Genomic DNA, 27,509 nt, shown 5'->3' with positions numbered 1-27,509 from the left:
GCCAAAGACTGCGGTCGCTGCACCGGTGAGTAACTCAGGGAAAAAACTGAGCGGATTTGCGAAAGTTGGTGAAAGAGAGTCCGGAGTAGCCTCCTTGATGGTTAGCAAGTCTCCCCTTGTGTAAGTGAGTCATGTAATGTCACCAAAGACGAACAAAAAACACAAAAACAAAAACAATAGGAGAGCGCGTAACCGAGGCGTCCACACGGGTAGGCGCCATCTTGGTCCACCTGGGCTCAATGTCCACTGCCTCCCCCGCGACGTGCTCGAAGTTCTGCCGGATGCGGATGTGGGAGTTGGAACTCCTTTTAACAGAGGACTCTGGCAGACGTTCCCAACAAACCCTAACAATACTCTTGGGTCTGCAGGTCGGACCAGTATCTTCCCCCACCATCGGAGCCAACTCACCACCAGGTGGTGATCGGTTGACAGTTCTGCCCCTCTTTCACCCGAGTGTCCAAGACATGCAGCTGCATGTCCGATGAGACGACCACAAAGTCGATCATTGAACTGCGGCTTAGGGTGTCCACATGTGCATTTGACACCAGGACACCCTAAGCCGCATGTCTGAAGATGGTGTTTGTTATGGACAATCTATGACAAGCACAGAAGGCCAATAACAGAACACCACTCGGGCTCTGATCGGTTCCTCCCAATCACACACTTCCAGGTCTCACTGTTATTGCCCACGTGAGTGTTGAAGTACCCCAGAAGATCGAGGGAGTACCAGGTAGGGTGCTCTCCAGCACCCTCTCCAAGGACTCCAAAAAGGGTGGGTACTCTGAACTGCTATTTGGCACATAGGCACAAACAACAGTCAGGACCCGTCCCCCCACCTGAAGGTGGAGGAAGGCTACCCTCTCGTCCACCGGTTTGAACCCCAATGTACAGGCACTGAGACGTGGGGCAATCAGTATGCCCACACCTGCATGGCACCTCTCACCATGGGAAATGCCAGAGTGAAAGAGAGTCCAATCCCTCTCAGGAGGACTGGTACCAGAGCCCAATCTGTGTGTCGAGGCGAGACCAACTATATCCAGTTGGAATTTCTTGACCTTGCACACCATCTCAGGCCTCTTCTCTGCCAGAGAGGTGACATTCGATGTCCCTCGAGCTAGCTTATGTCACTTAGGATCAGACCGCCGAGGTCTCCGCCTTCGGCCGCTGCCCACCTCACATTGTACCCGACCACTTTATTCCCTCCCACAGGTGGTGAGCCCATGGGAAAGGGGACCCATATTTCCTTTCTGGGCCTTATGGGTGCAGGCCAGGCCACCAGGCGCTCGCTATCGAGCTCCACCTCTAGGCATGGCTCCAGAGGGGGTTATTATTATTATTATTATTATTATTGAGTATTATCCTCATAAAGACAGAATGTTTTATACAACTCTTGGATATCATTATACAGTGAAAGTGCTCATAATGTTGTGGCTGGTCAGTGCCAATGTCTCCAGCACGGTACATGATTGTGTTCCTTGCAGTTAACATGTACTGTACGCCATGTTGTGTAACTAAAGGGCCCTTGCACATGTTGCACTTGTGGAATTTACGTGCTCATCAATCATTTCTTTTAAATAATACACTTTAACTGACAGTAAAATAAATTGTTTGGTCATTTTTCCATTCTTAGATCAAGTTGACGTAATACTGCCATTTCCCATAGTTTTAAAACAAAACAAAACAAAACTATATTACACTTTTTGGCAGGAACCTCCCAGGTGGTGAATAATGCCTCGCCACCAGATTCACAGAGTTTAAAGTGTGGTCCAATACATGTTAGCACCACTGTTTATGGCACTTTAGGCTCAAAAGCCTCCAATTCAATGACCTGGTCTAATGCTTGCATGTAAAGACACTTAAACTTGGGAAGCATCAGAGGGGAAAACATTATAATTGAGCAGCCATCAACGCATAACCCAAACTTGTTCCTGTTACATGGCCAGCATTTAATGTCTTGTGTTGAACTGTGCACTGACTGCTGTAATAATGAATAACTGAAATCATATTTCAGTTCGATTAGGAAAAGTGTTTCCGCTCTTATAACTGAATATGCACAGTGTGTTATTCCACACTTTTATTATGTAAGAGATGTGGTGTTAGGTTACGCCTTGCCTTTTGTCCCCCACAACTTAAGAATTCTCAGATGTCTTTACATTACATCTCTGTGACCGCTCCCCCCAAGGATCAAGAATTACATTCCGCTTCCAGAGCTTTTTTTTTTTTTTTTTGTCTTGCTATTGGTCACATCCAGTGGGTACGGAAAGTTTTCAGTACCCCTTAAATTTTCCACTCTTTGTTATATCGCAGCCATTTGTTAAAATAATTTAAGTTAATTTATTTTCCTCATTAACCTACACACAGCACCCCATATTGACATAAAAAAACAAAACGTAATTGTTGAAATTTTTGCTGATTTGTTAAAAAAGAAAAACTGGAATATCATCCAGCCAGCGGCATGGTGGACGACTGGTTAGAGCGTCAGCCTCACAGTTCAATCCCCGGCCCCGCCTGTGTGGAGTTGGCATGTCCTCCCCGTGCCTGCGTGGTTTTCTCCGGCCACTCCGGTTTCCTCCCACATCCCAAAAACATGCATTAATTGGAGAATTTAAATTGCCCGTAGGTGTGAATGTGAGTGCGGATGGTTGTTTGTTTCTATGTGCCCTGCGATTGGATGGCAACCAGTTCAGGGTGTACCCCGCCTCCTGCCCGATGACAGCTGGGATAGGCTCCAGCACGCCCGCGACCCTAGTGAGGAGAAGCGGCTCAGAAAATGGATGGATGGAAGAATCATCCAGCCATAAGTAGTCAGACCCTTTGCTGTGACACTCATATATTTAACTCGGGTGCAGTCCATTTCTTCTGATCATCCTTGAGATGGTTCTACACCTTGATTGGAGTCCAGCTGTGTTTGATTATACTGATTGGACTTGATGAGGAAAGCCACACACCTATTCTACTACTATTTCAGGTTTTATTTTTAATAAATCTGCAAAAATTTCAACAATTCCATTTTTCTTCTGTCAATATGGGGTGCTGTGTGTACATTAATGTGGGAAAAAAATAACTTAAATGATTTTAGCAAATGGCTGCAATATAAAAAAGAGGGAAAAATTTAAGGGGGTCTGAATACTTTCTGTACCCACTGTGTACTGCTGGCCTGATGGCAAGAGATTTCGTTATGGTTAAAGGTGGTTGAGGCCTGAGTCAAAAAACAAAACAAGGATAGCATGGATTGTTGACAGCATGCGATTTTTCCCTCGTGTGCTGCTTATTAAAAGCTAACGGGATCGAAAGCTCAAAGGAACTTTGTTTGCAATGAACGGCCAGTTCCCCAAGGAAATCAGCAGGAGGCGTAAAACATTGTACCCGTTGATGAAGGATCACAGTGAGAAAGGCAAACCAGGGTGGCTAATTGTCGATAAGCTATATGTCGACGGCCAACTGTTTCGTGATGCCAGCGTTAAACCCTGGCTCTTCTTGATAAGTACTTCTTTTGATCTGTTGTCTTTATGAAGTTTCAAAACTGTATTGTAGCTTGTGTCATTCTTTCCACTTTTGCTGAGCTAAAACAAAACAAAACGGAATCACGCATGTCACCAGCAATGAATCCTCACTCCTATCTGTCTACTTTCTGGCTCTGCTCGTTTCCACACACACTAAACACACAACTCGCTCAAAATTCTTCTTGCGCACTACAATCACCACACACCATATTATCCCCTTGTCACTGTTTGTTTTCTGTGTTCAGTGTTTGTTCGTTACCCTTCTATTTACTGCTGCAATACTTAATTATAGGATCTCTATCACCCTCTCTCAATAACATTTGCCAACACAATACCAAGAAATCTCCCCAAAACTGTCTAAAAAACAACAACAAAGAATACATACTACCCAATCTATTTAAAATTGTGATACACACTCCCATTATATGTCACACTTAACTTTTGTGTCATGGAATGTCTCAATACTAGTCCATAAAATACTACTTTTTTACAATAAATAGTACAGTAACAGATCCAGGCTGATACATAATTATACAGGCTACAATATTTAACAAACTTTACACAATTGTATGAGTAAAATTAGAAAATGGAATTGAGGAAAAAAATAAACACCTCACAGAATATGCAATTAATCCGACAGATACGCTCAGTAACCAGCTTCAAAAGGCAAAACATCAGTTAGACGTTATCTTATCAAAAACAACACATTTTCTATCTATTATATCTATTATATATCTAGTTAAGATACACTAACTTTGAGTACAATAATAAATCAGGAAAATTCCTAGCGAAGCAACTTCAGCGCAATAAAGAAAAGTCATTAATTACAGCCATTCAAGATTCAAACGGCAACTGTACACACTCACCACTAGAAATAAATGAAATATTTTACAATTATTATAGCAGCTTATACGCATCTTTGAACAACCCAGACCAAAAAGAAATTGAAACCTTTATTAGGGATCTAAACATTCCTCAATTAAATACACAAATTAAAGACAGCCTTGATATTCCTTTAACCGTCACAGAATGACATAACGCATTAAAAAATATGCAATGGGGACAAGCGCTTGGTGGTAGAAAGTCGATCAAAATTAGTCACTGGTTCATATAATTTTATAAATTTTTCTTTGGTGCTCAAATAATTGCATATCAGGAATTCCGCCCAGCAACAAGTGGCCCTGCAAACGTTTTGATGTCCATCCATCCATTCACGTTCCACCCCTTATCCTGGTCAGCATTGAGAGTGAACTATTCCAGCTGAGAAGCTGGAATACCTCGGGAAAACCTAGGGAGAACATGCAAACTCCGCAAAGAAAATGAACAAAAATTCAAACCCGGAAACTCTAAATGTGAGGCATAGGAGCTACAGGCAACGTCTTCCACTGTGCTTCTGAATGTTTGATGTGATCGTGAAAATAGATTTAAATACTCCTGTTGCTCTTGGCTATTGCACCAAATAGCTTGCTAAAATGTTATTTCCGTTAAATAATCAGTAAGGAATGAATGATGATTTGTTATGTGCTGTCGGAGGACACATTGGCAGTTCCTATAAAAAAAAAATAACCAAGAGAAAATATTGTAGCCATATTTTGAAGAAAAAAAAAAAGAAAAAAGAGATCAGATTTTCAAAAGATAACACCTCAAATTGGTCAAAAGTACTATTAATTGCATTACATTACTTTTATGTATGGCTGTTTTCTGTACTTCACCTTCTCCTGTCTCTTCCAATTTGTTCCAGTTCAACCTGCAAGAGTAAAAAGATTTATATGACAAGTATATAACAGATTCAATTAAAGTCAACATCATAGCCATTGCATTGCATCTACACATGCTACCCACTTTGTGGGAACAGTTTGGGAAAGACCCTTTTCTGATTCTGACTGGGCCCCGCTGCACAAAGGTTGGTGCGGAAGAACTAGCCCTAAGCCTTGAACTCAACCCCATCACATTTGGGATGAAATAGAACACAGATGGCGTGCCAGCAGCCCACCCCTCATGCCCAACACCAGTGAACTATGACCTCACAAATGTTCTTCTGGATGAATAGATATACATTTCCTCAGACACACTCCAACATCGAGTGGAAACTGTTACAGCTACAAAGGGCGGCTCAAGTATGGTATAATTTCTTCCATTTTCACTTCCTGTGGGTACAGCGCTCACATGGCCAATAGATTTTGTGTATTCCGCAGCATTACAAGCGTGATAGTGAGAAAAGAAAGCCAAAGTGTAGCCATTGGCCAAATATTAGAAAAACAGACAGAAGATGAAGACAGAGCAAAAGCCGTTATCATGCAGCGTTCAAGTTGAGATGCTGGAAAAGTAAAGCTCACCGTCTTTCTGTGGAACTAAAGTGGCCGTCTGTGCTAATTGATCTGGCCGCAACATGGCCATAAAATATCCTCTCTGGTCAAGAGGCGGAGTCTCGTCAGGGTGTTTAATGCATTTTGAAAGCCTCCATTTCGAGATGTGCACAATTAGCAAAAAATGCCTGTGGGAAGTTGTCCAAATCACTCCTAATGTATGGTGAGTAATGATGTAGGGCTGACGGTGGGTGCTTATCTTTCTTCTGTTATATCAGTTGGAAGATCATGGATGTATTATTTAATATGCTTGTCACGTATGGAGAGGAGCTGGACCCAAGAGCAGGCGGAGGCAGATAGATAGTGATGCACAGTTTTTTTAGGAAGGTAATGGAGGTGGTCCTGGGTGGGTTGGCAGGTGGCTGGCTTGGCGGCAGGAATGACGTGTATCAGGAACACGGGGGAACAAGGAGAGGCACATGAGTCGAAAAGGGAAACAAGGAACAGTGTGGCTCACTTACGTGGGGTAAGTGGGCCGTGGTGCCGCTGAAACAAGCTGCAATACTTTGGCGAGGACTTCCAGGAACAGGCAGGCTTATATGTAGGTGGTGACGAGGGCTGATTGGAGACAGGTGTGCGGCTTGAGGAAGGTGCTGAAAGAAAGAGGGGAGGGGGGGCGAGCGAGCGAGAGAGAGAGAGAGAGAGAGGGCGCAAAGCGCCATCCAGGCTCCAAAAATGGTACTGCAGGGCAGTACATGACAATGTTGTTATTGAATCATGTTTTACACTGAGCTTGTAATGGGCACACAGTGATCGATACTGTTCCGCATATGGTGTCCTGTACGCAAGTTAATAGAAATACAAAAAACAAAAACTAGAAAGGTTAAATATTGCTAGTGAGTACACCTGTTAGGTACAGTGGATCTAAAAAGTAATTAGATAGTAATAGTAGTAAATAGAAAATAAAATATATTAGATTATAATGTATAAATGAAGGCGTGGTCTCTGCTTGGGGCATTCAGAATGTAAATGCTCTTCTGCTATTATTTTGCTGATTTGGTAACTTCCGCTTGCAAATGTGTAGGGTGACCCGAAGAGGGCTGTGCACTGCACAAGAGATTCTCTCTCAATCGATCAGATTTACAGCAATTTTGCAAATTGCCAAGTCCCAAAAGACAGCAATCTGAAAAGACTGAATGCTGTAAGTAAAGGAAATATATTATACATTGTTTTCAGCGATTAATACCCTTACGAAGGTTCTTTATAACATCTGTGACATTTTAAAAATATCCTAAGGCTCAAGAATTATAGCACGCTTTAAAACCCCTGTTTCTTTGTTTGTTTAGGGGCCACATGATGGCAAGGGAGGCGTACCTATGGGGGGGGGGGGGGGGGGGGTGTAGGTGTTTCTGCATGAAAGTCCCTCTACATGATATTTCAGACAGTGTAGTATGGTGGCTGCATTCTGACCGCTTGAAAGTGGCTAGTAATCTTCACTGAGCCTAGCTGATCAAGAAACTTGGTGTGGGGGTGGTTATTATGTAATTTAGCCCCACTCTAATGCAACGATAGGGAATTACAGAAGAATTCTCTCACCGCATCATTTTCAGAAATAGGCAGATAAAAGATTTGTTTGGTTGTTTCATTTTACACATGGTAGGTGGGCAGATACTCCAGGGACCCAACTATGTGTACAAAAGATTAAAAAGCCCATCTTCCATAATATGTCCCCTTTAAAGCAAACATTGCTTCAACAAAGTACATCCTAATGGCTCAAAAATTGTACAATTTGAATGAAAGAAACCCTTAAAAATCAGACAAAACTTTGAGTTGTCTCAAGAGATGTCAGCTTCTCTTTGAAGACTTCACCTCAGGATTAAGGCAAAGCCTTGTTTTGATTTTAGTATAGCATACAAATACTGTACACGAGGTCTTCAGTTTACAACAGAGTTCCGTTCCTACAGCGGTGACATAACCAAATTTGTTGGAACGTGCCCCTTTTCCTGGCATCGCTCCTTTGAATGCCTGCATGTCTGGGATCTGGTTCTCAGTGTGGTGTGCAGTAAATACTATACAGATTTAAAAAAAAAAAAAAAAAAAAATATATATATATATATATATATATATATATATATATATTAACCTGGCTTGTTTGGTTGCTAGTTCATGCAGAATGGAGGATCTGTATCGCTTTCATGCCAGAATTGTTTATCTTCTGTGCAAACAGTGCAGTTTTTAATACTGGCACTGTGGTTCTTTATATCATGGTGGATATTAATTGAAAATTTCAGTTTTTGAAGGCGAGTGTCAGACTAGAAAAAAGGAGAAGACAACGAGAAAAAGAAACATGAAAAGACAGGACTCTAGCTGTAAGAAAAAAATAAATTGAAATTAGGATAATAAACCCTTTTGGGTAATTTTGTCTTAATAACAGGTGTCTTCATTTTCTGTACAGACTGTACCAAATTAATGTACAGTCCTAAACATGATGTTAAATCTGTTCCATTTAAGACAGCCAATGTCACAAGTAGACATTCTGGATAGCACTAACTGAAGAAATGGAGAGACTAACCATCAACTCTTTTTTTTAACTATCCATGCATCCATCATCTTCTGCTTATCTTTTTTTTTTTTTTTCTCAACTTGTAAACACAGGCTTCATTTTCCTCTCATGTTTAATGATGCGCCACTGATGGTGTAGTGGTGCATTCGCCGGACTTCGGTGCAGGCAGCATGGGTTCAGTTCTCACTCAGTGACGGTCTGAATGTGAGCGGTTCTCTGTGTCTGTACGAGGCCTGTGGCTGCCCGGCGACCAGTTCAGGGCGTAGTCCGCCTTTTGCCCGAAGTCAGCTGGGATAAGCTCCAGCACCCCGTGACCCTGAACAGGATAAGCTGTATTGAGAATGGATAGATGGCTGGAATTGATGCACTTAGGTGATGCTGTGGCAGTGGACATCTCCACACTAACTGCTCACGCCCATGGAAAAGTAGATGGATATTACCTAGTGAGTGTACAGCATAAATACAAGTACTGTAGTGTTTAGGAGATAATAAAAGTTCCGATGGAGAAGGAAATTCCATGAACACACGTGGGACATAAGAGACCTTGCATCTGTTTGGCATTAGCATTGCACTACTTGCACGTAAATCATGAGACTGAAGTAAGACATGCAATGAAGTAAGTTTCACAGCCTAAATACAGCAAAGCGGTGTGTTCCTGATGTATTCTGAAGGCTTTAAAAATCAAATAACGTCTTCTTCACTTTCGCCTTTTCTCTCTAAGTGCTTATTTAGTTGTCTTTTCACTTCATTCTAGCCAGCGGCTTTCAGTTCACATATTAGGCAGCTAAAAATATTTCATTCATTTACAGCACACTGAATCATGGTCGAATTCACTTTTACCTACCAAGCCTGTCGCTTGTCTTTGCTATGTCAAACTGCAAGACCGCCCGCATGGAGAAAAGCAACAGAATCCAATGGACATAGGAGAGCAATAACTGTGGAAGTGAGAAGATTAGAGATTCCTCTCAGTGTGAGAGGCAAGAGAGAATGTTGTTTTGTTTTTTTGGTTCATGTTGCAGAGAAAATGGAATTAAAAATCAAACATTCATATTTTTGTCTTCTTTTACCATTACAATAACATACAAATAAACGTGCTTTGACGTGACTATCATCATGATGATATAATGATAATTATAATACTGTTTTTGTGGTGAAAAAACATTGAGTCCTCCATGTTTGTCTAATGTTTTGCTGTGGGACTGTTTGCAATGCTTTAGTGTGTATTGCTGTGGAAAAAAGTATCTTTCCCATGCGAATGTTTGAAGGAGTACCTGCCTGTGTTTAATTCACAAATGGTGCAATGGCCAGAGAGGCAGCTGTTTCAAGACATGAGCAAATAAATAGATTGCAGTGGAATCTCTGAAGTCAAACACAATCTTCTGGGAAGTTGTGGTGGACTTCCAATTTATTCCGATTTCTAAACACATGTTCCCGTGGTGGATGGATGGAAATGAAAAGGCAAATCTGTGGTTAAATTAGCCACTATCATGTCAAAGCCAAAAGGTATGCAGAGCTGCACTGACTTTTATTGAATGCACAGATAACCATCGGCCAACAGCATTAGCTTTTGATAAGCGGCGCTTTTATGAGTGAAGTTGTTAATACTGTTGTGTTTTTGGGGGCTTTTGCAGTTGCTTGTTTACATTATGGGGTCAAAATGCAGTCACCCCCTAGCTCCACCCGAGTCTTCATTTCAGTTGCTTTCAGCAAATCATGAAATCAATTTGGAACTATTTTAAATTGGAGGGAATAAAAGCACAGTATGTCTCCTTTAATTTGAATAACTGACACGAGGCAGGTGTGGTGAAACCCAATAATGGTAATCAACTCATCACCCTCCATGAGTGTCTAGCTGCCACCAAAGTCTTGGATGACACAAAACTGAAATTCGCCCAATTGGTCCTGAAATCTTTGTCACTGCTGCTACAGCGCATTAGATCCACTCCTAGGAATCTTGATCTTTTTTTTTTTTTTTTTTTTTTTTTTTTTTTACCAGTACATAACGACATTTAACATGTCACAAAACCTGGCCAATCCTGCATCCTTTAACTAAGAAATATTGCTAGAATAAGACCTATTTTGCCCACATCAGATCACATTTTTTTTTCTGGTTGGATTACTGTAACTCTCTCTACACCCGCCTCAGTCAGTCTTCTCTTAAACGCTTAAACAGTTCATCCAAAATATAGCAGCTAGACTTTTAACAAGAACCACACGTAGGTCTCACATCACTCCTCTTCTTGCATGCCTTCATTGGCTTCCTTTAAAATTCAGAATCAACAACAAGATCCTCTTGTTGACTTAGTAAGCAATACATGACATTGCCCCTAGCTACATCTCGAAGTTCGTTTTTCCTTCCACTACACGACATGTGCGCTCTATAAACTTGGCATTTTATCCTTCCCCCGCACAACCCACAAGTCAAAAGGTGACCTTGCATTTTCATTTTTAGCCCCATCTCTATGGAACCATCTTCCTCTATCTGTTAGGGCTGCTGAATCCCTGGACTGTTTCAAACAACACATACAATCTCATTTCTATCATCAAGCCTTCCTATAAACCTACCTTTTGTTCCTGTTCCCTGTTTTTATTATTTTCATTTTATTCTGGTTTTCTCTTGGTGTCGTGTTTGCGTCCTTGTCTGCTTTATCCATTTGTGTCTATTGTAACCTACCTGTTTATATTTCTCATGTGTATGTGTTTGTGAAGTGCTTTGTAACTGTGTTTTAAAAAGTGCTATGTCAATAAAACCTTACTTACTTGCATGCATGTATAGCGAATACATATTTATTTCTTCACTTTCCTGTTCTGCAGAAAAAATTCCTGTTCTGCAGAAAAATTGCTTTTATTACACACACTGGTAAAAAAGCTCGATTTTGGTGTCTAGACTCTAGACCCAAACCTTACGTGAACTAGGTCACAACCCCTCCTGTGCTTTTTTACATACCAATATAACCCACAAGTAATGACAAGAGCTTTGTTCTCTTTGAGCAGATTCTTTCTGCAGCTACCATGCACTTACTTTGTATTGATTATATGAGTTAACTTTAGAACCACCACCTGTCTGTCACGCACAACTACTAATTGTGTGACTCATCCCAAACACACACACAGAATCTGCCAGTCATTTTCTTCTTAATGGTGTCGGCTATGGTGCAATAGTAGTGGTGGGAGTGGTGAAAAACATGCTCATCCCCAATCCCCCCCCCCTCTCTCACTATGTTTTGTTGCTGTACACCACTCCTGTTCTGAATGGGCCAGTAAATCTGGAGACCTCTCCTACAAACAGCGAAGCCATCTGCATTGCCACTGCCGCTGACTGTACTCCTCATCTCCTCCTCAGGGTCCTCGCCTGTAGTCCACTGAAAAGTTCCTCAAGGTAAGAAACACTTCTAGTCTCCTTCACATATAAGACGTTTTGTATCAGAAGACAGAAGTTTGTCGGATTATTTTACCAAGTTTGTAACACTTCACACTTCATTTTGAGCAGACTTCACACTCCTTAGGACTAGTTCCTACAAGCAGAGGCAGCCGCATGTGCAAATATATATTATCCGCCTGGAAACATCTCATGATTGTTACAACAAAGACATGGTGGGAGTTGTCAGTGTTCAAACACTTAGTCACTTCGTCTTTCTTTATCTTTAGGGTATTTTTTCTCTTTTCAGGTTTGCTTTTACACCGTGTGCAGAATTATAAGGCAAATAGGTATGTTGACCATATCATCACATTTAGGCATATTTCCTAGCTCTCAGCTGGATAAACCTGAATGCTTCATTCAGGTTATTTAAGCATAGCAGGTGCTGCGTATTTATGTAATGAGTGTGGGTGGGGCCTAAGGAGATCAACATCCCATCAAGAGTGTGCATATTTATTAGGCAGCTTCTTGGCTTTAGGCAGAATGGGCCAAAAAAGAGATTTAACTGACTCTGAAAAGTCAAAATTTATCAAGGCTCTCAGAGGGATGCAGCACTCTTGAAATATCGAAGCTGTTGGGGCGTGATCACAGAACCATCAAAGTTTTTTTCCCCGAATAGTCAACACGGTCGCAAGAAACGAGTTGTGAGAAAAATAATCAAGGAACCCATTATCTGCAAGTTCTGTCACACTCCTGTGCGTGGCTGGCCAATAAAAGGCCTGAAAGACAAAACACTGATGACATCCCCATCCTTACCTGACCTGAACCCAATTGAGAACTTGTGGGCAGTTCTTAATTCTACACATGGTGTAAATATGTTTATTTAAAGCACTGTTTTGGTTATGTCATAATTCATAATTGTCTAGTGCAGACTAAATTCATATTATTTAACTGATGTAAAATATTAGAATTCATCAGTGATCTAACCTTGCATACTACAATATATGGGAAAGACACACAGCAACTACTGTATATGCCAGGTGGCAAGCTACCCAAAATGGTAAATTTTGCGTTTAATTTGGATTTAGTTAAATGAGCCATTTGCCGACTGGTTAGCACATCTGCCTCACAGTTCTGGAGACCCGGGGTTCAAATCACGACACCCACTGTGTGGAGTTTGCATGTTCTCCCCGTGCCTGAGTGGGTTTTCTCCGGGCACTCCGGTTTCTTCCAACATCCCAAAAACATGCGTGGTAGGTTAATTGAAGACTCTAAATTGGCCGTAAGTGTGAATGTGAGTGTGAATGGTTGTTTGTTTACATGTGCCCTGCGATTGGCTGGCGACCAGTTCAGGGTGTACCCTGCCTCTCACCCAAAGGTAGCTGGGATAGGCTCCAGCAGCCTGTGACCCTAGTGAAGATAAACAGTAAAGAGATTGGATGGATGGATGGATGGATGGATGGATGGCTGGCTGGATAACTGAGCCAGAGAGGCAGTGATATGTTACTGAAGCAACGTCTGGTTCTACAAACAATGACGTCAAAGATATGAACACTTAAGCACCAGCGGCAAGTAAAGCCATTGATCAATGGGCTCATGTTACTACATGCTTTTAGGAACTTTTTTTCCCTTCCTGAGCAACATGTCTCACTCTAATCCATTTAAGCATAGCCACACTTACTTTTTCACATATTGAAATGACCTCACACCCGCACAAACTAATAGCACCCAACACAAGAGATGTGCGGAATTTAAAAAAAAAAAAAAAAAAACATTTACAAAGGTAATGTTTTATTCCAAATCTAGTTTCATTTAATGTAATTAATTCATGAATATTTTCAACTGTTACTGCATCATGATCAGGGAAATTATAAATATATAAGGTAGTGAGGAGAAGCGGCTCAGAAAACGGATGGATGGATGGATATGATATACATTTTGTGGTTATGTAATTTAACAACATGAAAGGGACAAAACATTATATATTTTATAGAGATATTATGGAAAAAGCTTTTAATACGATGCAACAACTGTAATGTTAACTACCCCTCTATGAGTGTGTCAAAACTAAGTGAGCCTTATTATACTTGTAAAGGGACCATTTTGAGACAGATTTTGTATTGGATATCATCAAATTGTGTAGATGAACATAATGTTGTGGCTGTATGTACTTTCTGGTGTGCGCAATATGTTTTAGGATTCTGTTTACATTGAAAAAGGGAGAAGAAATGCCATCAAGCTTATGTGTATTTAAGTGAACGTAAATGTAAGACATAAATTGAAGATGTGTCTGAGACGCTGCCATTATAGTTAAATTTAATGAAGTAAAACCAACTAAAAGCATTGTTGTCGCCCACATAAAGATGATAAAAACTTTAGCACATCGGTAAACACGATTACTGGAGCATTGACAAAATCAAACATTTGTTTTAGAATTCAGTTTACCCGGAAGCCCTATAAGTGATCTCTGAACCAGATATTGCTGCTTTGAATACTGAGACATCACTGGACGATATCAGTAGCACAATTTGGCAGATACACTGCAAGGACATCATTCCAGACCAACTGAATGTACAACTCCATTCTCAGCTTGAACAATTGAATGTCAACTATTACATTTTATTTGTGAAATTTTTGTCAAAGCCTTTAACTATACTCCCACATCCCAAAAACATGCATGGTCGGTTGATTGAAGACTCTAAATTGCCCGTAGGTGTGAAAAAAAAAAATGGCAGCATGTTGCAATGGAATTGTAAGTTTGCTGTTTAAGAAGTTGATGGCAAGAGGGAAGAAGCTGTTGGAATGTCCGCTAGTTTTAGTTTGCATTGTTCGCTAGCGCCTACCTGAGGGAAGGAGCTGGAAAGGCTGGTGACCAGGATGTGGAGGGTCCGAGAGGATTTTGCACGCTCCTGTCTTAGTTCTGGCAGCGTGCAAGTCATCAAGGGTAGGTAGGGGGGAACCGACAATCTTTTCAGCAGTTTTGATTGTCCGTTGCAGTCGCAGTTTGTCATTTATTGTAGCAGCACCAAACCAGACTGTGATGGAAGAACACAAGACTGATTTCGATAACCGCTGTGTAGAACTGCCTGAGCAGCTCCTGTGGCAGGCAGTGCTTTCTCAGAAGCCGCAGGAAGTACATCCTCTGCTGGGCCTTTTTTAGTTGATGTTGATCGCCCACTTCAGGTCCTGAGAAATACCCAGGATGGTGTAATGTACACACAGCACCCCATATTGACAGAAAAAAAAACGTAACTGTTGACATTTTTGCTGATTTATTAAAAAAGAAAAACTGAAATATCACCATGTCAAAGGTATTCAGACCCTTTGCTGTGACATATATTTAACTCAGGTGCTGTCAATTTCTTCTGATCATCCTTAAAATGGTTCTACACCTTCATTGCAGTCCAGCTGTGTTTGATTATACTGATTGGACTTGATTAGGAAAGCCACACCCCTGTCAATATAAGACCTTACAGCTCACAGTGCATGTAAGAGCAAATGAGAATCATAAGGTCAAAGGAACTGCCTGAAGAGCCCAGAGACAGAATTGTGGCAAGGCACAGATCTGGCCAAGGTTACAAAAAAATTCTGCTGCACTTAAGGTTGCTAAGAGCACAGTGGCCTCCATGATCCTTCAATGGAAGATGTTTGGGACGGCCAGAACGTCCTAGAGTTGGCCGTCCGGCCAAACTGAGCAATCGGGGGAGAAAAGCTTTGGTGAGAGAGGTAAAGAAGAACCCAAAGACCACTGTGCAGTCAGGAGATGGGCGAAAGTTCTAGAAAGTCAACCATCACTGCAGCCCTCTACCAGTCGGGGCTTTATGGCAGAGTGGCCCGAGGGAAGCCTCTCCGTCAGTGCAAGAGTCATGAAAAGTACAAGGATATCCTGGACAAAAACCTTCTCCAGAGGGCTCAGGACCATAGACTGGGCCGAAGGTTCACCTTCTAACAAGACAATGACCCTAAGGACACAGCTAAAATAACGAAGGAGTGGCTTCAGAACAACTCCGTAACTGTTCTTGAATGGCCCAGCCAGAGCCCTGACTTAAACACAATTGAGCATCTCTGGAGAGACTTGAAACTGGCTGTCCACCAATGTTAAAAAAAATAACAAATGATTTTAGCAAGTGCTACAATATAAAAAAAGAGTGAAAATTTTAAGGGGGTTTGAATACTTTCTGTACCCACTGTAACTTACTTTTAATACTTTTGGATTACTCCAACACCAAATATGTTAATAAAGGAAAACAACATATCAATAAAATGTTCTTTTCAGTCTTATGAATGTTTAATATGCAGGGTTTTGGAATGCGGAAGGAAACTGGAGCGCCCGCCATGAAAACCCAGAGCCTCTTTTTACTGTGAGACAGACGTGATAACCACTTGTTCACCATGCTGTAGATAGATAGATAGATAGATACAGTAGATAGATAAATGTAGATAGATGTGGCTTTTAAATTGGCTGCTTTTGGGAAGCAGAGCACATCCAGTTACTAAAAACACTTTCCCTGTGATCAACTTCTTTCCTCGTCAACATAACTTTAAAGCTAACACAAGTGCCCGTGACCCGAATGTCCTGATCACCCAGTTTTGCTCACAATATCGTGGCACGGTGGACCATTGAGCTGTATTGTGACAATTTATCCACTTGTTGAGCTGCTAACTCCGGAAAAGGTTGCTATACCCACTATCTTGAAAGCAGCAGAGGGCTCAAATCAACAAATGGCCTCTCCTCGCATTAAAATTGTAATCCTGTGAAATACTTTTTACAAAATATAGCTGTAGTCTGATTGATTTTGTTGTTTTTCCTGTAACTGTAACAGAATACAGTTCATTTTTTTTTTTTTTTTTTTGTATCCTGATTACATAACGGCATTGCATGTATTGCGGTAGTCCCCAAGCCTGCTGGTAGTACAATGACATCAAACCTTCAGTCAATCAATACTATTGGGGGTGATAGGTATTTCCTTTCCCCTGGAGAGTAAATAACCTGAACTATAATTGTTCATCTTCATTTTGACAATATGTCCACATCATCTCTACGATGGAAGCTTTTAGTGAGATGCACATCATCTTTATTTATTTTTTTCCAACAGGGAATGGCTTCAAAGAGGAAAGTGGGTTACAAGTGTCGCATAGCCACAGTTCTCCTCCTCCTCCTCCTAGCGAGTATTGCTGGGCTCATCGCTGTCACCGTCATCCAGGGCAACTGGAGGTTCACAGAGTATACCTTAGAGGTGGGTGTAGGTAAACTAACAAACTTGCTAACACACACGCGCTACAAGGGAGCTCACTACATGTAACCTTCAATCTCAAATTGTTAAATGCAGCCGGAATAAGCGTACAAATCATTTAATGGTATAACCTTTAAAAAACATTTCTTGTGACTTTGGGCTTTTGGTTGCAAAACAGTTCCGTTACAAATTCATGAAATGAGTCTGTTGTCATAAAGATTTAGTAGGATTGTGTACAAAAGGAAAATACTATTAGAAAAACAAAATAAAGTTTGGGTTACTTACACATGTATTGTTTTGCTTCTTAATAAATAACACAGCATTATGAAACTAATAATGGCATCAAGTAGGGCACGAAGTAGGGCATCCCACTTTTGACAACTGCAACTCAGATTGAGAAGTCAGGGAACATCAGTTTGTCTGACTTCGCAAGTAAGAACTCTGAGTGGTAGTGAACTTTTCTTCTGGGGAGGTATGAAAATTCTGATGGGCTAGTTTCCTGGAATGCGACATTATGAAGACTACATTTATACTATTTAGGACTCGAACCAACTTGAAAACCAGAGGGAGGTTTATTGGTGAATATAGACGACACAAAGTATAATATGAAGTCCTCTTCGAGATTAATCGGGCGGGTTATTTGACGTTAACCAGTCTGGATCACGTTATTGAAGAATAAAGTAGTTCACCCTGTTTTTGTGGAGAATCGAAGTCCATCAACTACCAGCTATTTAACTGTGCAATGTTATTGTAAACAGAGGAAGTGAGAAAGGAAATGCATACTTTCTGTTACTGCAGTATGGCATAGTGATTGACGCAGGATCATCTCGGTCCAACATCTATTTGTACGAGTGGCCAGGTGAGAAGGAGAATGAAACAGGAGTGGTGACAGAGAAATTGAACTGTAAAGTTTCTGGTGAGTCCAAACTTCTGTTATAAGAGAAGTAATAAATAATGTTTTAAGTTTTTTTTTGAAGCACTCTGGAATTTATATATAGGCTAACCTTGTATTTGTAGGTGTTCCAATCTCTGAATTGAAAATTGACTCAAAGAAAGACGCACAGACATGGCAAAGCTTCAAAGATTGCATGAAAAAAGTCTCTGATGCCATTCCTGCTAAAAAGCACAAAACCATCCCACTCTTCTTGGGAGCTACTGCTGGAATGAGACTCTTACAGTAAGTAAGCAATTTACTGTACTTACTTTTCAGCATTCTCTCAACAGAATCATAAACTATGTTAGAGGATAATAACTAAGGCTCAGATTTGCACTTTTAAATCAAGATTCGCTATTTGCATCGACAGTAACAATTGACTAGCGAATCACAATCGAATCGTTACTCCTTGTACGACTACAAAATAAAGACGTCATTGTCCAACAAATGAAAAATACAATTTGATTATTTGAAAACTATCTATAGCGCCCATACGTCCTGGTATGTTTTTTTTTGGGGTCACAGATTTTGTCACGACACCAGAAAGAGGGTACCCTGAAAAGAGGTTGCCAAAACGCTTCTTTTAAGTTTAAAATGGCTTATTTTAACCAGGATCCCTTGCCATGTCATTGCCGTGGTCTGTTTTGCACCAGTCTCGTACCGTAAAATGCGTAAGTCCACGCTGGCTGAGAACATTAGCCTCTAGTTCCAAATTGGATCTACTCCAAGTAATATAAGATGTTTACATGAGCTAAAGAGCTCGTAAAAGTCACCATGGTTCTGGACCTGGGAGTGAATTTACTATGCTACCTTACGGGGCTCACCAGAGAATTGATGAACACTTATTTCAATGGTTTTGATTCATGGAGAAGTATATTTGTTGTTATATTTGCCATCATTTGATTACTTTTTCTGTGCTTTCTTGAAAGAGAGAATGATATGGCGCGGGCTAATGAAGTCCTGGATAGTCTGAAAGAATATCTGCAATCTCTGCCCTTTGACTTCCAAAATGCATCTGTCATTACTGGTCAGGAGGAAGGACTGTATGGGTGGATTACTGTCAACTATTTGTTGGGAAACTTTCTTGAGGTAAAACAATCCAAACATGACAACAACTCTAAAGCATGTCTGACAAATCTTCCAAAATAAGTAAATGTCACCTACAATAAAGCTTCTTTTGTGGCAGTTAGCTTGTAAGCATGTATGAGCATGACAGTGTTAATACATATTGTATAACATGACTGACCATTCCATTTGCAAATACATATTTTCCAGTTTTTAATTAATGAACCAAGTTTCCTTGTGGCTGCTCATCAATTCATCCTTGCTGATGGAACTTTTCCATCACGTAAATGGACATTTTCCATTCCTCAAAAGGAGAAACTGTCGCTTGTCGTATAGTCGTATAGTATGCGGCCAGGACATATTTGTGAGGAGACAAATGATGAATGGAGCAAAGGGGCACATCACACATTTAGGGGCATGTCACACACATAGGGTAAAAAAATGTACATGTGTGTGTGTCACGTACGTGGTTAAGGCGAGGGCGAGTAACGCAAGGCAAGAACATGGTGGCCCCAATTGCAGGGAAGGGTACAGAGTCCACCCCTCAGGTCAGTTTGGTGGCCATCCAGGCCACCCAGGGTGAGATGCTTGGCTGAGCGGTTCAGGAGGTCGTCCAGGACGCCAAGCACCAGGGTCTTTACAGGGCCATTCAGGCGGACGGCCACGGTGCCGAAGCCAATGGTAATGCAGGGGCCAGGCAATAGGGTTGGGTGACGGCCGCTGGGCGAGCGCCGCCGGAGCGGGGACGGGTGACGGCCGCTGGGCGAGCGCCGCCGGAGCGGGGACGGGTGACGGCCGCTGGGCGAGCGCCGCCGGAGCGGGGCCGGGTGGCGGCCGCTGGACGAGCGCCGCCGGAGCGGGGCCGGGTGGCGGCCGCTGGACGAGCGCCGCCGGAGCGGGGCCGGGTGGCGGCCGCTGGACGAGCGCCGCCGGAGCGGGGCCGGGTGGCGGCCACTGGACGAGCGCCGCAGGAACGGGAGCCTGGCGCAGGTGCCGAGGAGCAGGAACGGGAGCCTGGCGCAGCTGCCGAGGAGCAGGAACGGGAGCCTGGCGCAGCTGCCGAGGAGCAGGAACGGGAGCCTGGCGCAGCTGCCGAGGAGCAGGAACGGGAGCCTGGCGCAGCTGCCGAGGAGCAGGAACGGGAGCCTGGCGCAGCTGCCGAGGAGCAGGAACGGGAGCCTGGCGCAGCTGCCGAGGAGCAGGAACGGGAGCCTGGCGCAGCTGCCGAGGAGCAGGAACGGGGCCTGCAGTCGCTTCCTCAGCCTGCCGCCATTGAGGTTTGGGAGTAGAGGGTACGGGTGTGGAAGAGTGCACAAGGTCTTGGGAAGGTGAACTAGGAAAAATGGCTGGTACTGAACATGGTGGCAGGTTTGACTGGACGTGACTTAATTGGAGCCGTGGAACAACGTGTGGGAACAGGTGAAAAATTAAGTGACTTGTGAACAGTGAAAAAACGAGGGGGCAAAATTTGACCTTTACTTGAGCGCCTCCGTTGGCCACCACGCGGCGGTCCCGGGTAGATGGCCAAACGGGTGCCCAAGAAAAGGTCCGAGGGAAAGGTTTTGGACTCACTGGGGTTGGAAATGGGGAGACGTGACAAAAACTGACGAGGACGGGATAAACTAGGGAAGGAACCAGAAAAATCTAAGTCTGTGTCAGAGTCAGAATCAGACAGAAGGTTAACTAAATCGGGGCCATCTTCACAATCAGAAAAATCAGAATCTAAAGAAACATGTGGATGTAAAATAGTAGGGCATGGTGAATAACTAGGACAAGTGGGGGGACCCGATGAAAAGGACAGAAAAGACTGAACGATAGGGCTTACTGGAGGAGGGTAGGTATGGATGGCAGGCTGAGGACGGTGGGAGGCAGTTTGTTGGTGTCCAGGGTGACGCCATCTTCTTCCCGCTGGGTCCTGTTCTGGTCGGTTCATTCTGTCACGTACGTGGTTAAGGCGAGGGCGAGTAACGCAAGGCAAGAACATGGTGGACCCAATTGCAGGGAGGCAAGGCAGGAGTGTGGGAGTCTCAAAATAATATTTAATCTTCAGAAAGGGAAAACTAAACAAAGTCCCACAACAGATACCAATCAAATCAAAGTAACAAAGAAACACTCGAATATCTAAAACTGGAAACAAACCTGTGAGTAAGACGTGGAATACAAAGGGAGAATGACACCTGACAATGAACCGACAAGAACTGAAAGAAACCAGGGAACTAAATACAAACAGATAGACGAGACAACGAGGAACACCTGGACAAGACATGAGTGGCTGGAGAGAGCTGATTGGTCGACACAAAGCAGACGAGAACAGGTGGACACAACAACTTAATGAGCACACGACAAACATGGAACACAGGAAAACATGGAACAAAACTAAACACAACCCAAACCAAAACACAGACCATGACAGTGTGTGTGTGTGTGTGTGTGTGTGTGTGTGTGTGCGTGTGTATGTGTGCGCGCCTTTCTTGACTTGCTTTGTTTTGTGTTTGCAGAAAAGCGTATGGAGCACCTATATTCGTCCACAGACATCAAAGACAGTGGGTTCAATGGATCTCGGCGGTGCATCAACACAAATCGCCTTTGCGGTGAATGATGAGCTCAAGGGGCCTGATTACATGCACATCAAGCTGTACGGCTACCCTTACAATGTCTACACTCACAGTTTCCTCTGCTATGGCAAGAATGAAGCTGAGAAGAGGGTTCTGGACAAAGTTGTTCAGGTATACCCACGATAGAAGAGTGCAAGAGCGCGTGTCATCTCCAAGTACGGTAATATCTGCTGTGTGTATGCTTTTACAGGCTTGTACAAAATTCAATTATGTCTTGTAAAGAATTGATTGGTGCAGATATCTTCTCCTGTGTTCCCGACAGATAGGAGGCAACCAGTCTAGGATGCATTATAGCATTAAAGATATTGATCACGCTATGAGTATATGGGCAACTTCGTCTTCATCTTTCATATGTCACTTTTTCTTGAAACAATTAGTAAAACGAGTAAGAGGCGTGACATGTGACAGCTTAAGCATAATGAATGAAGCGAATGTTTTTGCTCGAGAATGTCCACTGGAAAGAATACAGGTCCAAATTGTTACCTTCTCATCTCAGCCGAGTTTTCTTGATTTTCCTCACATTCTCCATTCCTTTCTCTGACCTTTCGTTCCTTCCCTTAATGCTGCAGGAATCATCAGACCTCGTTTATGTGAACAACCCCTGCTATCCCATTGGCTTAAACATAACCATTGAGGCTTCAACCATTTATGACACAGAATGCACAAAGAAACCAAAGAATTACAGTCCGGATCAACGGTACTTCATGGTGGGATCTGGCAACTCAGACCAATGTGGGAGAATAACAAAATCCATATTTGATTTCACCACTTGTTCCTCGGCTCTTTGTTCCTTCAATGGGGTCGAGCAGCCGCCGGTCACTGGCGAATTCATGGTAATATGTAGTGCGCACATACACACGCACATGCCGTACGTGTAAAATAACGGGTTTTTTTTCTCTTTAAGGCATATGCAGGCTATTTCTACATCGCCAGAGCTTTATTGATGAAGGGAGTGACCGACACCATCAGACCATCAGAGTATGATGAATTCAAAACAGCAATCACCCAATTATGTAACACACCTTCGAGTGAGGTTAGCTCTTCCAATTGCTCTACTATCACATAAACTAGAAGGGGCACTCAGCTGAGTGCTCCGAAAAAGGGCAGAATTATTTTTTTTAGGTTGTCCTGGTCAAAAGGCAAACAATTGTCTGAGATCTTACTGAAGGTACACACCGCATTCCAGGAAATGATCTCTATCCAGATACACTGTATAGCCGGATTCTGATTTCAAAAAAACACATCAATGTTTCACTGATTGAGTGTATCAAAATTAATCAAAATGCAATGAACATTTTGAATTATGTTAGTAACTGACCCAGATAACTAGCCTTGAATGGTGGAAGAATCGCCAGAAAAGATAATCGCAATTAGCAGAATTTTCTTGAGAGTCGGTGAGAACAGTGTTTCAAATTCATACAGTCTGTGAAAACAGCTTGGGCAGCATGGTTGTCCAGTGGTTAGCACGTCGGTACTGAGTTTGAATCTTGGCTCAAGCCCTCCCGTGTGGAGTTTACATTTGCTTCCCACACTTGGATTTTCTCTGGGTACTCTAATACCTTATAACAAGCAATGAAGTGTATAGCGACGGTGGATTCTTATTGTTTTTAATGTGTGTCCGCTTGCTTCTTGTAACTTCACAACTCACGTTCTTCTCTTTTTGAGGCTTGTTGACAAAGGCCACAGAAAAAGAACAACATGCAGTGTTAGTCCTCTCATGCTTGGCTTTTGTGAGATACACTGAGGTTTTGACTGAAGTTTGAAATGGCTTTAGTACACATCACATTCAAACATGAAATTTAGCACGCTAAAAAAAATGACATTTATCACATTATATCCATCCATCCATCCATTTTATGAGCCGCTTCTCCTCACTAGGGTCGCGGGCGTGCTGGAGCTGTCATCTCAGCTGTCATCGGGCAGGAGGCGGAGTACACCCTGAACTGGTTGCCAGCCCATCGCAGGGCACATAGAAACAAACAACCATTCGCACTCACAGTCACGCCTACGGGCAATTTAGAGTCTCCAATTAATGCATGTTTTTGGGATGTGGGAGGAAACCGGAGTGCCCGGAGAAAACCCACGCAGGCACGGGGAGAACATGCAAACTCCACACAGTCGGGGGTGGGGATTGAACCCGGGTCCTCAGAACTGTGAGGCTGACGCTCTAACCAGTCGCCCACCGTGCCGCCCACATTATTTCATGATACTGATTATTTTTATTTATTTTTTTCCCGGGTGTAGCAGCAATGTGCTTCCATACTTTACAGACGTATTATTTTTGGTTGAAATATAAATTGTATGACCGCAGTGGCATTCAACTTCGAGTTCCCACTCTCCTTGACAGATACGTACGTGCATTTGCCAAACGTCAAAGAATCCATTTGTAACAAAGACATTTATCGCCGATATGCAACATGTTTCATTATAATCACAAAATAACCCATTCAAATTCCTCTTTTTCCCTTATAGCTGCGGACATGGGTGGTAGACAAATACCTTCGCACCTATTGCTTTGCAAGTCATTACATGTTCACTTTGTTGACCAACGGTTACAAATTTGACGCAAACACGTGGAAAGACATTCACTTTCAAAAAGAGGTGAGTTGAATAAATGGAAAAGATCCCAGTAAGTAGTGTTCAGTGTGTGTGCACCAAAGTACGTGAGATGACATCTTAGCCAAGCCGACGAACGATAATGTCCTTGAGGTGTCACCGCTCGCCGTTAGCTGTTCCAGACACATCGTTAATAGGGCCACCCATTTGAAAGATGTCATGCTATAATCATCTGCATTGACAAAGTTGAAAGGCAAGCAATGTTTCGCTTCAGGATGCCCCGAGGATGTGGAGCATTTTTTTTTTTTTTTAACAACGAGGCTCCCTCAAATGAAGGGGATTCCTCATGTGTGACACAAGAGAAAACAAAGTAGCTGGCCCGTTTTACATGGCACAGCAGCTAGCTCACACACAAAAGATGTTCCTCAGCAGCTGGCAATGCTCCCAAATGACAAGCCAACTAACAAGAGGCTCTGTGTACTGTGTGTGCTGTTCATCGCCTTTGGGTGTCTGGGAGGCTTTTTGGCAACTGTTCCAAACAGACACACTTGGATTCTTTACAGAAATCGTAATGAAGATTTGGGATTTCTGACTCATGTTTGAGTTGGAACACTGCAACTTTTTTGAGAGGCTTTTTGGAATGTAACAATTCCATAATTTAATGGGACCTATAATATGTTTTTATCTTCTTCTCAGGTGGGGAACACCAGTGTGGGTTGGAGTTTGGGCTACATGCTTAGTAGCTCCAATATGATCCCGTCTGAGATGAATGAAGTCCTCCCATTGACTGATTCTGTCTTTGCCGGTCTCATCTTTTTATTTTCATCTTTGACCATTATTACTGTCATCTTGATTTTCATCATTCTTATTCGCACATGCTACTAAGTAAGTCCTGTCTTGTGTGGGATGACCTTGGTGTCATCCTAAAATGAAATTTAAAGGGGAATTAAACCCTAGAAATTTCTTATCATTAATCTATTCTATGTGGATCCAGTTGTATAAATATGGGATTATGATGTTTACAATTTTCAAGTCGTTTTCAACCATCTCAGTGGGCAGCCATTTTGGGTTATGTTGCCCTGTCCACTGAAAATATCAACGGAGCCCACCTGATATCAATGGTGCCTTGTTAGCTGATGTGGGGGCAGAAAGAATTGATTAATGAAAAGAAAATTATCGGGTTTAATTCCCCTTTTACGTTTAAGAACCACAATATTGTTGATCAAGGAATATTTAGGGCCAGACTAGAAAGAAAAGTAGCACTAGTACTGCGAGAATAAAGTCAGAAAACTTGAAATTCGGAGAATAAAGTGGAAATATTACAAGAAAACTATTTTATGGGCGTATAAAAGGAAAACATTGGAAAGAAAAAGTTACATTACAAGAAAAATGAGATGCTTCTTGGTTTTCATGCTCGCAGTGTTAAGACAAATCCCAAAAAGTAACCGATACCACAAAATGTGTATTAAAGTTGTTGGTTCCCATTAGTGAATGGCTGCAATATTGTTCTCCATATTTGCACATTTTCAGCAATTATTTTCAAGCATGTATAATGTATTTACAATCTCTGAATTCACTTCAAAGTGTTCTTGAAGCGTCTTTATTCTAATAGTTTTGTTTCACAGTTATCCTGTTTGAAAAAAAGTGTTGTGATTAATAGTTGCTTTGGCTTGATTATGAGTCATAACATTTCTGAACCTAAGCGTCTAAATCTATCAATGTCATTGTGTGGCTGCAAAGACATTTGTGCATCAAAAAGTCTAGCATGTGTATACAGGGTCATTGTAATGCCTATACTGGATATTTTGGCTTTATTTTGTAAAGTGACAGGAAAATGTCTTTTAAAACGATTACCTTTGTGCATCTTGTTGTTTTGTTTTTAATCTAATCTTTAAGTTGTAGTTATGATTATTCACAACACTGGATTTAGAAGCACACACACACACACACACACACACACACAAAAAAAGCATCCTAGTATTAAAATATGTATTGAATACATTGCGCTTATTTGTGGTCTCAGACTTGGTTTTAATTCTTAAAACAAGACCCCATCAGTTTTTGTTTTGTTTTTTTTATCTCAGGGACTTGGATTGATAGAAATTCGGAATGTTATTGATTGTGGTCTTTTTTCAAATCACACCTTCAAAAAGAGACAGTCTCACCGTTTATGAATGTTTTTTCTCCTATAATGTACACAGTATGAACTACAATTGCACTAATGCAAAACAATAGCACTTTTGTTGTTGCTTTGCTTAATTTAGATGATCTTGTACTATGTGTGAACTCATTTTCAACTGATTTGCAAACTATTTACTAAATGAAAATCAAAATGAATGGACAATAAACTATCACTGATTTAATATAGTGTTGCAACAACAGTTTTGTGTGTGTGCGTGTGTATTGTAGTATGCACAATATGTGTTTGGGCATCAGGCACCCAATGACGGTACATTCACTGATTATGTTTCATGAATTTTTTTTTGCTACTTTGCATAGAAAGGAAAACTACGGAATGCGGCCGACTGGTAAGCACATCTGCCTCACAGTTGTGAGGACCGGGTTTCAAATCCCCGGCCCCGCCTGTGTGGAGTTTGCATGTTCTCCCCGTGCCTGCGTGGGTTTTCTCCGGGCACTCCGGTTTCCTCCCACATCCCAAAAACATGCATGGTAGGTTAATTGAAGACTCTAAATTGCCCGTAGGCGTGAATGCGAGTGCGAATGGTTGTTTGTTCATCTGTGCCCTGCGATTGGCTGGCGACCAGTACAGGTTGTACGCCGCCTCTCGCCCGAAGATAGCTGGGATAGGCTCCAGCCCGCCTGTGACCCTAGTGAGGATAAGCGGTCCGGAAAATGGATGGATGGATGGATGGAAAACGACAGAGCCCTCCCTGGTGCCAAGTTATGGGAAAAATAAAATTCATTGATAATATGTTCCCTCAATTTCGTAATCTCTACCCTCAATTCACAAATGTCTACCCTCAGTTTAGTAAACAGCACCCTCAATTTACTCATCTGTACCCCCAGTTTGGTAAAAGGTACCCTTAGTTTACTAATATGTTCTCTCAATTTACTAATCTTTACCCTCCGTTTACTAATCTGTACCCTCACTAGGGGGGTTCCGTACAAATTAAGGCTCTGTGCTAATTTAATAAATAGATCGTACAGACTACTAATCTGATGGTACAGTTTAGTAAATTAAGGGAACAGATTCTCAACGCATTATATATTTTTTCCTATTTGGCACCAGGGGGGCTCCGTAGAAAATGACTATACATTTGGATTTCGATTTCATTTAGATTGAATCAATGAAAGTGTTACATAAATATTTGATTTGGCGTATCAGTGCAAGTACAGATGAGTGGCCTGTATTCA

The 27,509-nt window shown here is 42.0% G+C and overlaps 1 protein-coding gene across 2 annotated transcripts; it reads left to right on the top strand.

Moving 5' to 3' along the window:
- Positions 1 to 26,470, top strand: entpd3 (ectonucleoside triphosphate diphosphohydrolase 3). 2 transcript variants are annotated; one of them, XM_061675570.1, is made up of 11 exons: positions 1 to 25; positions 11,716 to 11,751; positions 16,827 to 16,967; positions 17,763 to 17,880; positions 17,982 to 18,141; positions 18,828 to 18,987; positions 21,462 to 21,689; positions 22,148 to 22,411; positions 22,483 to 22,611; positions 24,051 to 24,179; positions 24,831 to 26,470. In XM_061675570.1, exons 3-11 carry the CDS (start codon positions 16,830 to 16,832, stop codon positions 25,017 to 25,019), a joined length of 1,515 nt encoding a protein of 504 aa, XP_061531554.1. In that variant the 5' UTR covers positions 1 to 25; positions 11,716 to 11,751; positions 16,827 to 16,829; the 3' UTR covers positions 25,020 to 26,470. The 2 variants fall into 2 exon arrangements, with proteins under 2 accessions (XP_061531554.1, XP_061531553.1); XM_061675569.1 differs by lacking the exon at positions 1 to 25 and having other exon boundaries at positions 11,633 to 11,751.
- Positions 26,471 to 27,509: the final 1,039 nt, after the last annotated feature.

The sequence above is a fragment of the Phycodurus eques genome, chromosome 4, assembly GCF_024500275.1.
Source record: "Phycodurus eques isolate BA_2022a chromosome 4, UOR_Pequ_1.1, whole genome shotgun sequence".
Taxonomy (NCBI): Eukaryota; Metazoa; Chordata; class Actinopteri; order Syngnathiformes; family Syngnathidae; genus Phycodurus; species Phycodurus eques.
This window is presented reverse-complemented; position numbering and strand designations above follow the sequence as displayed.

What these genes read in the sequence shown, in the direction of transcription:
- entpd3 (XM_061675570.1), top strand. Translation starts at nt 16,830, where the DNA reads ATGGCTTCAAAGAGGAAAGTGGGTTACAAGTGTCGCATAGCCACAGTT. An exon ending in TGTTGGGAAACTTTCTTGAG is followed by an intron (nt 18,988 to 21,461) that starts GTAAAACAATCC and finishes TTGTGTTTGCAG; the next exon opens with AAAAGCGTATGGAGCACCTA. An exon ending in GTAACACACCTTCGAGTGAG is followed by an intron (nt 22,612 to 24,050) that starts GTTAGCTCTTCC and finishes TTTCCCTTATAG; the next exon opens with CTGCGGACATGGGTGGTAGA.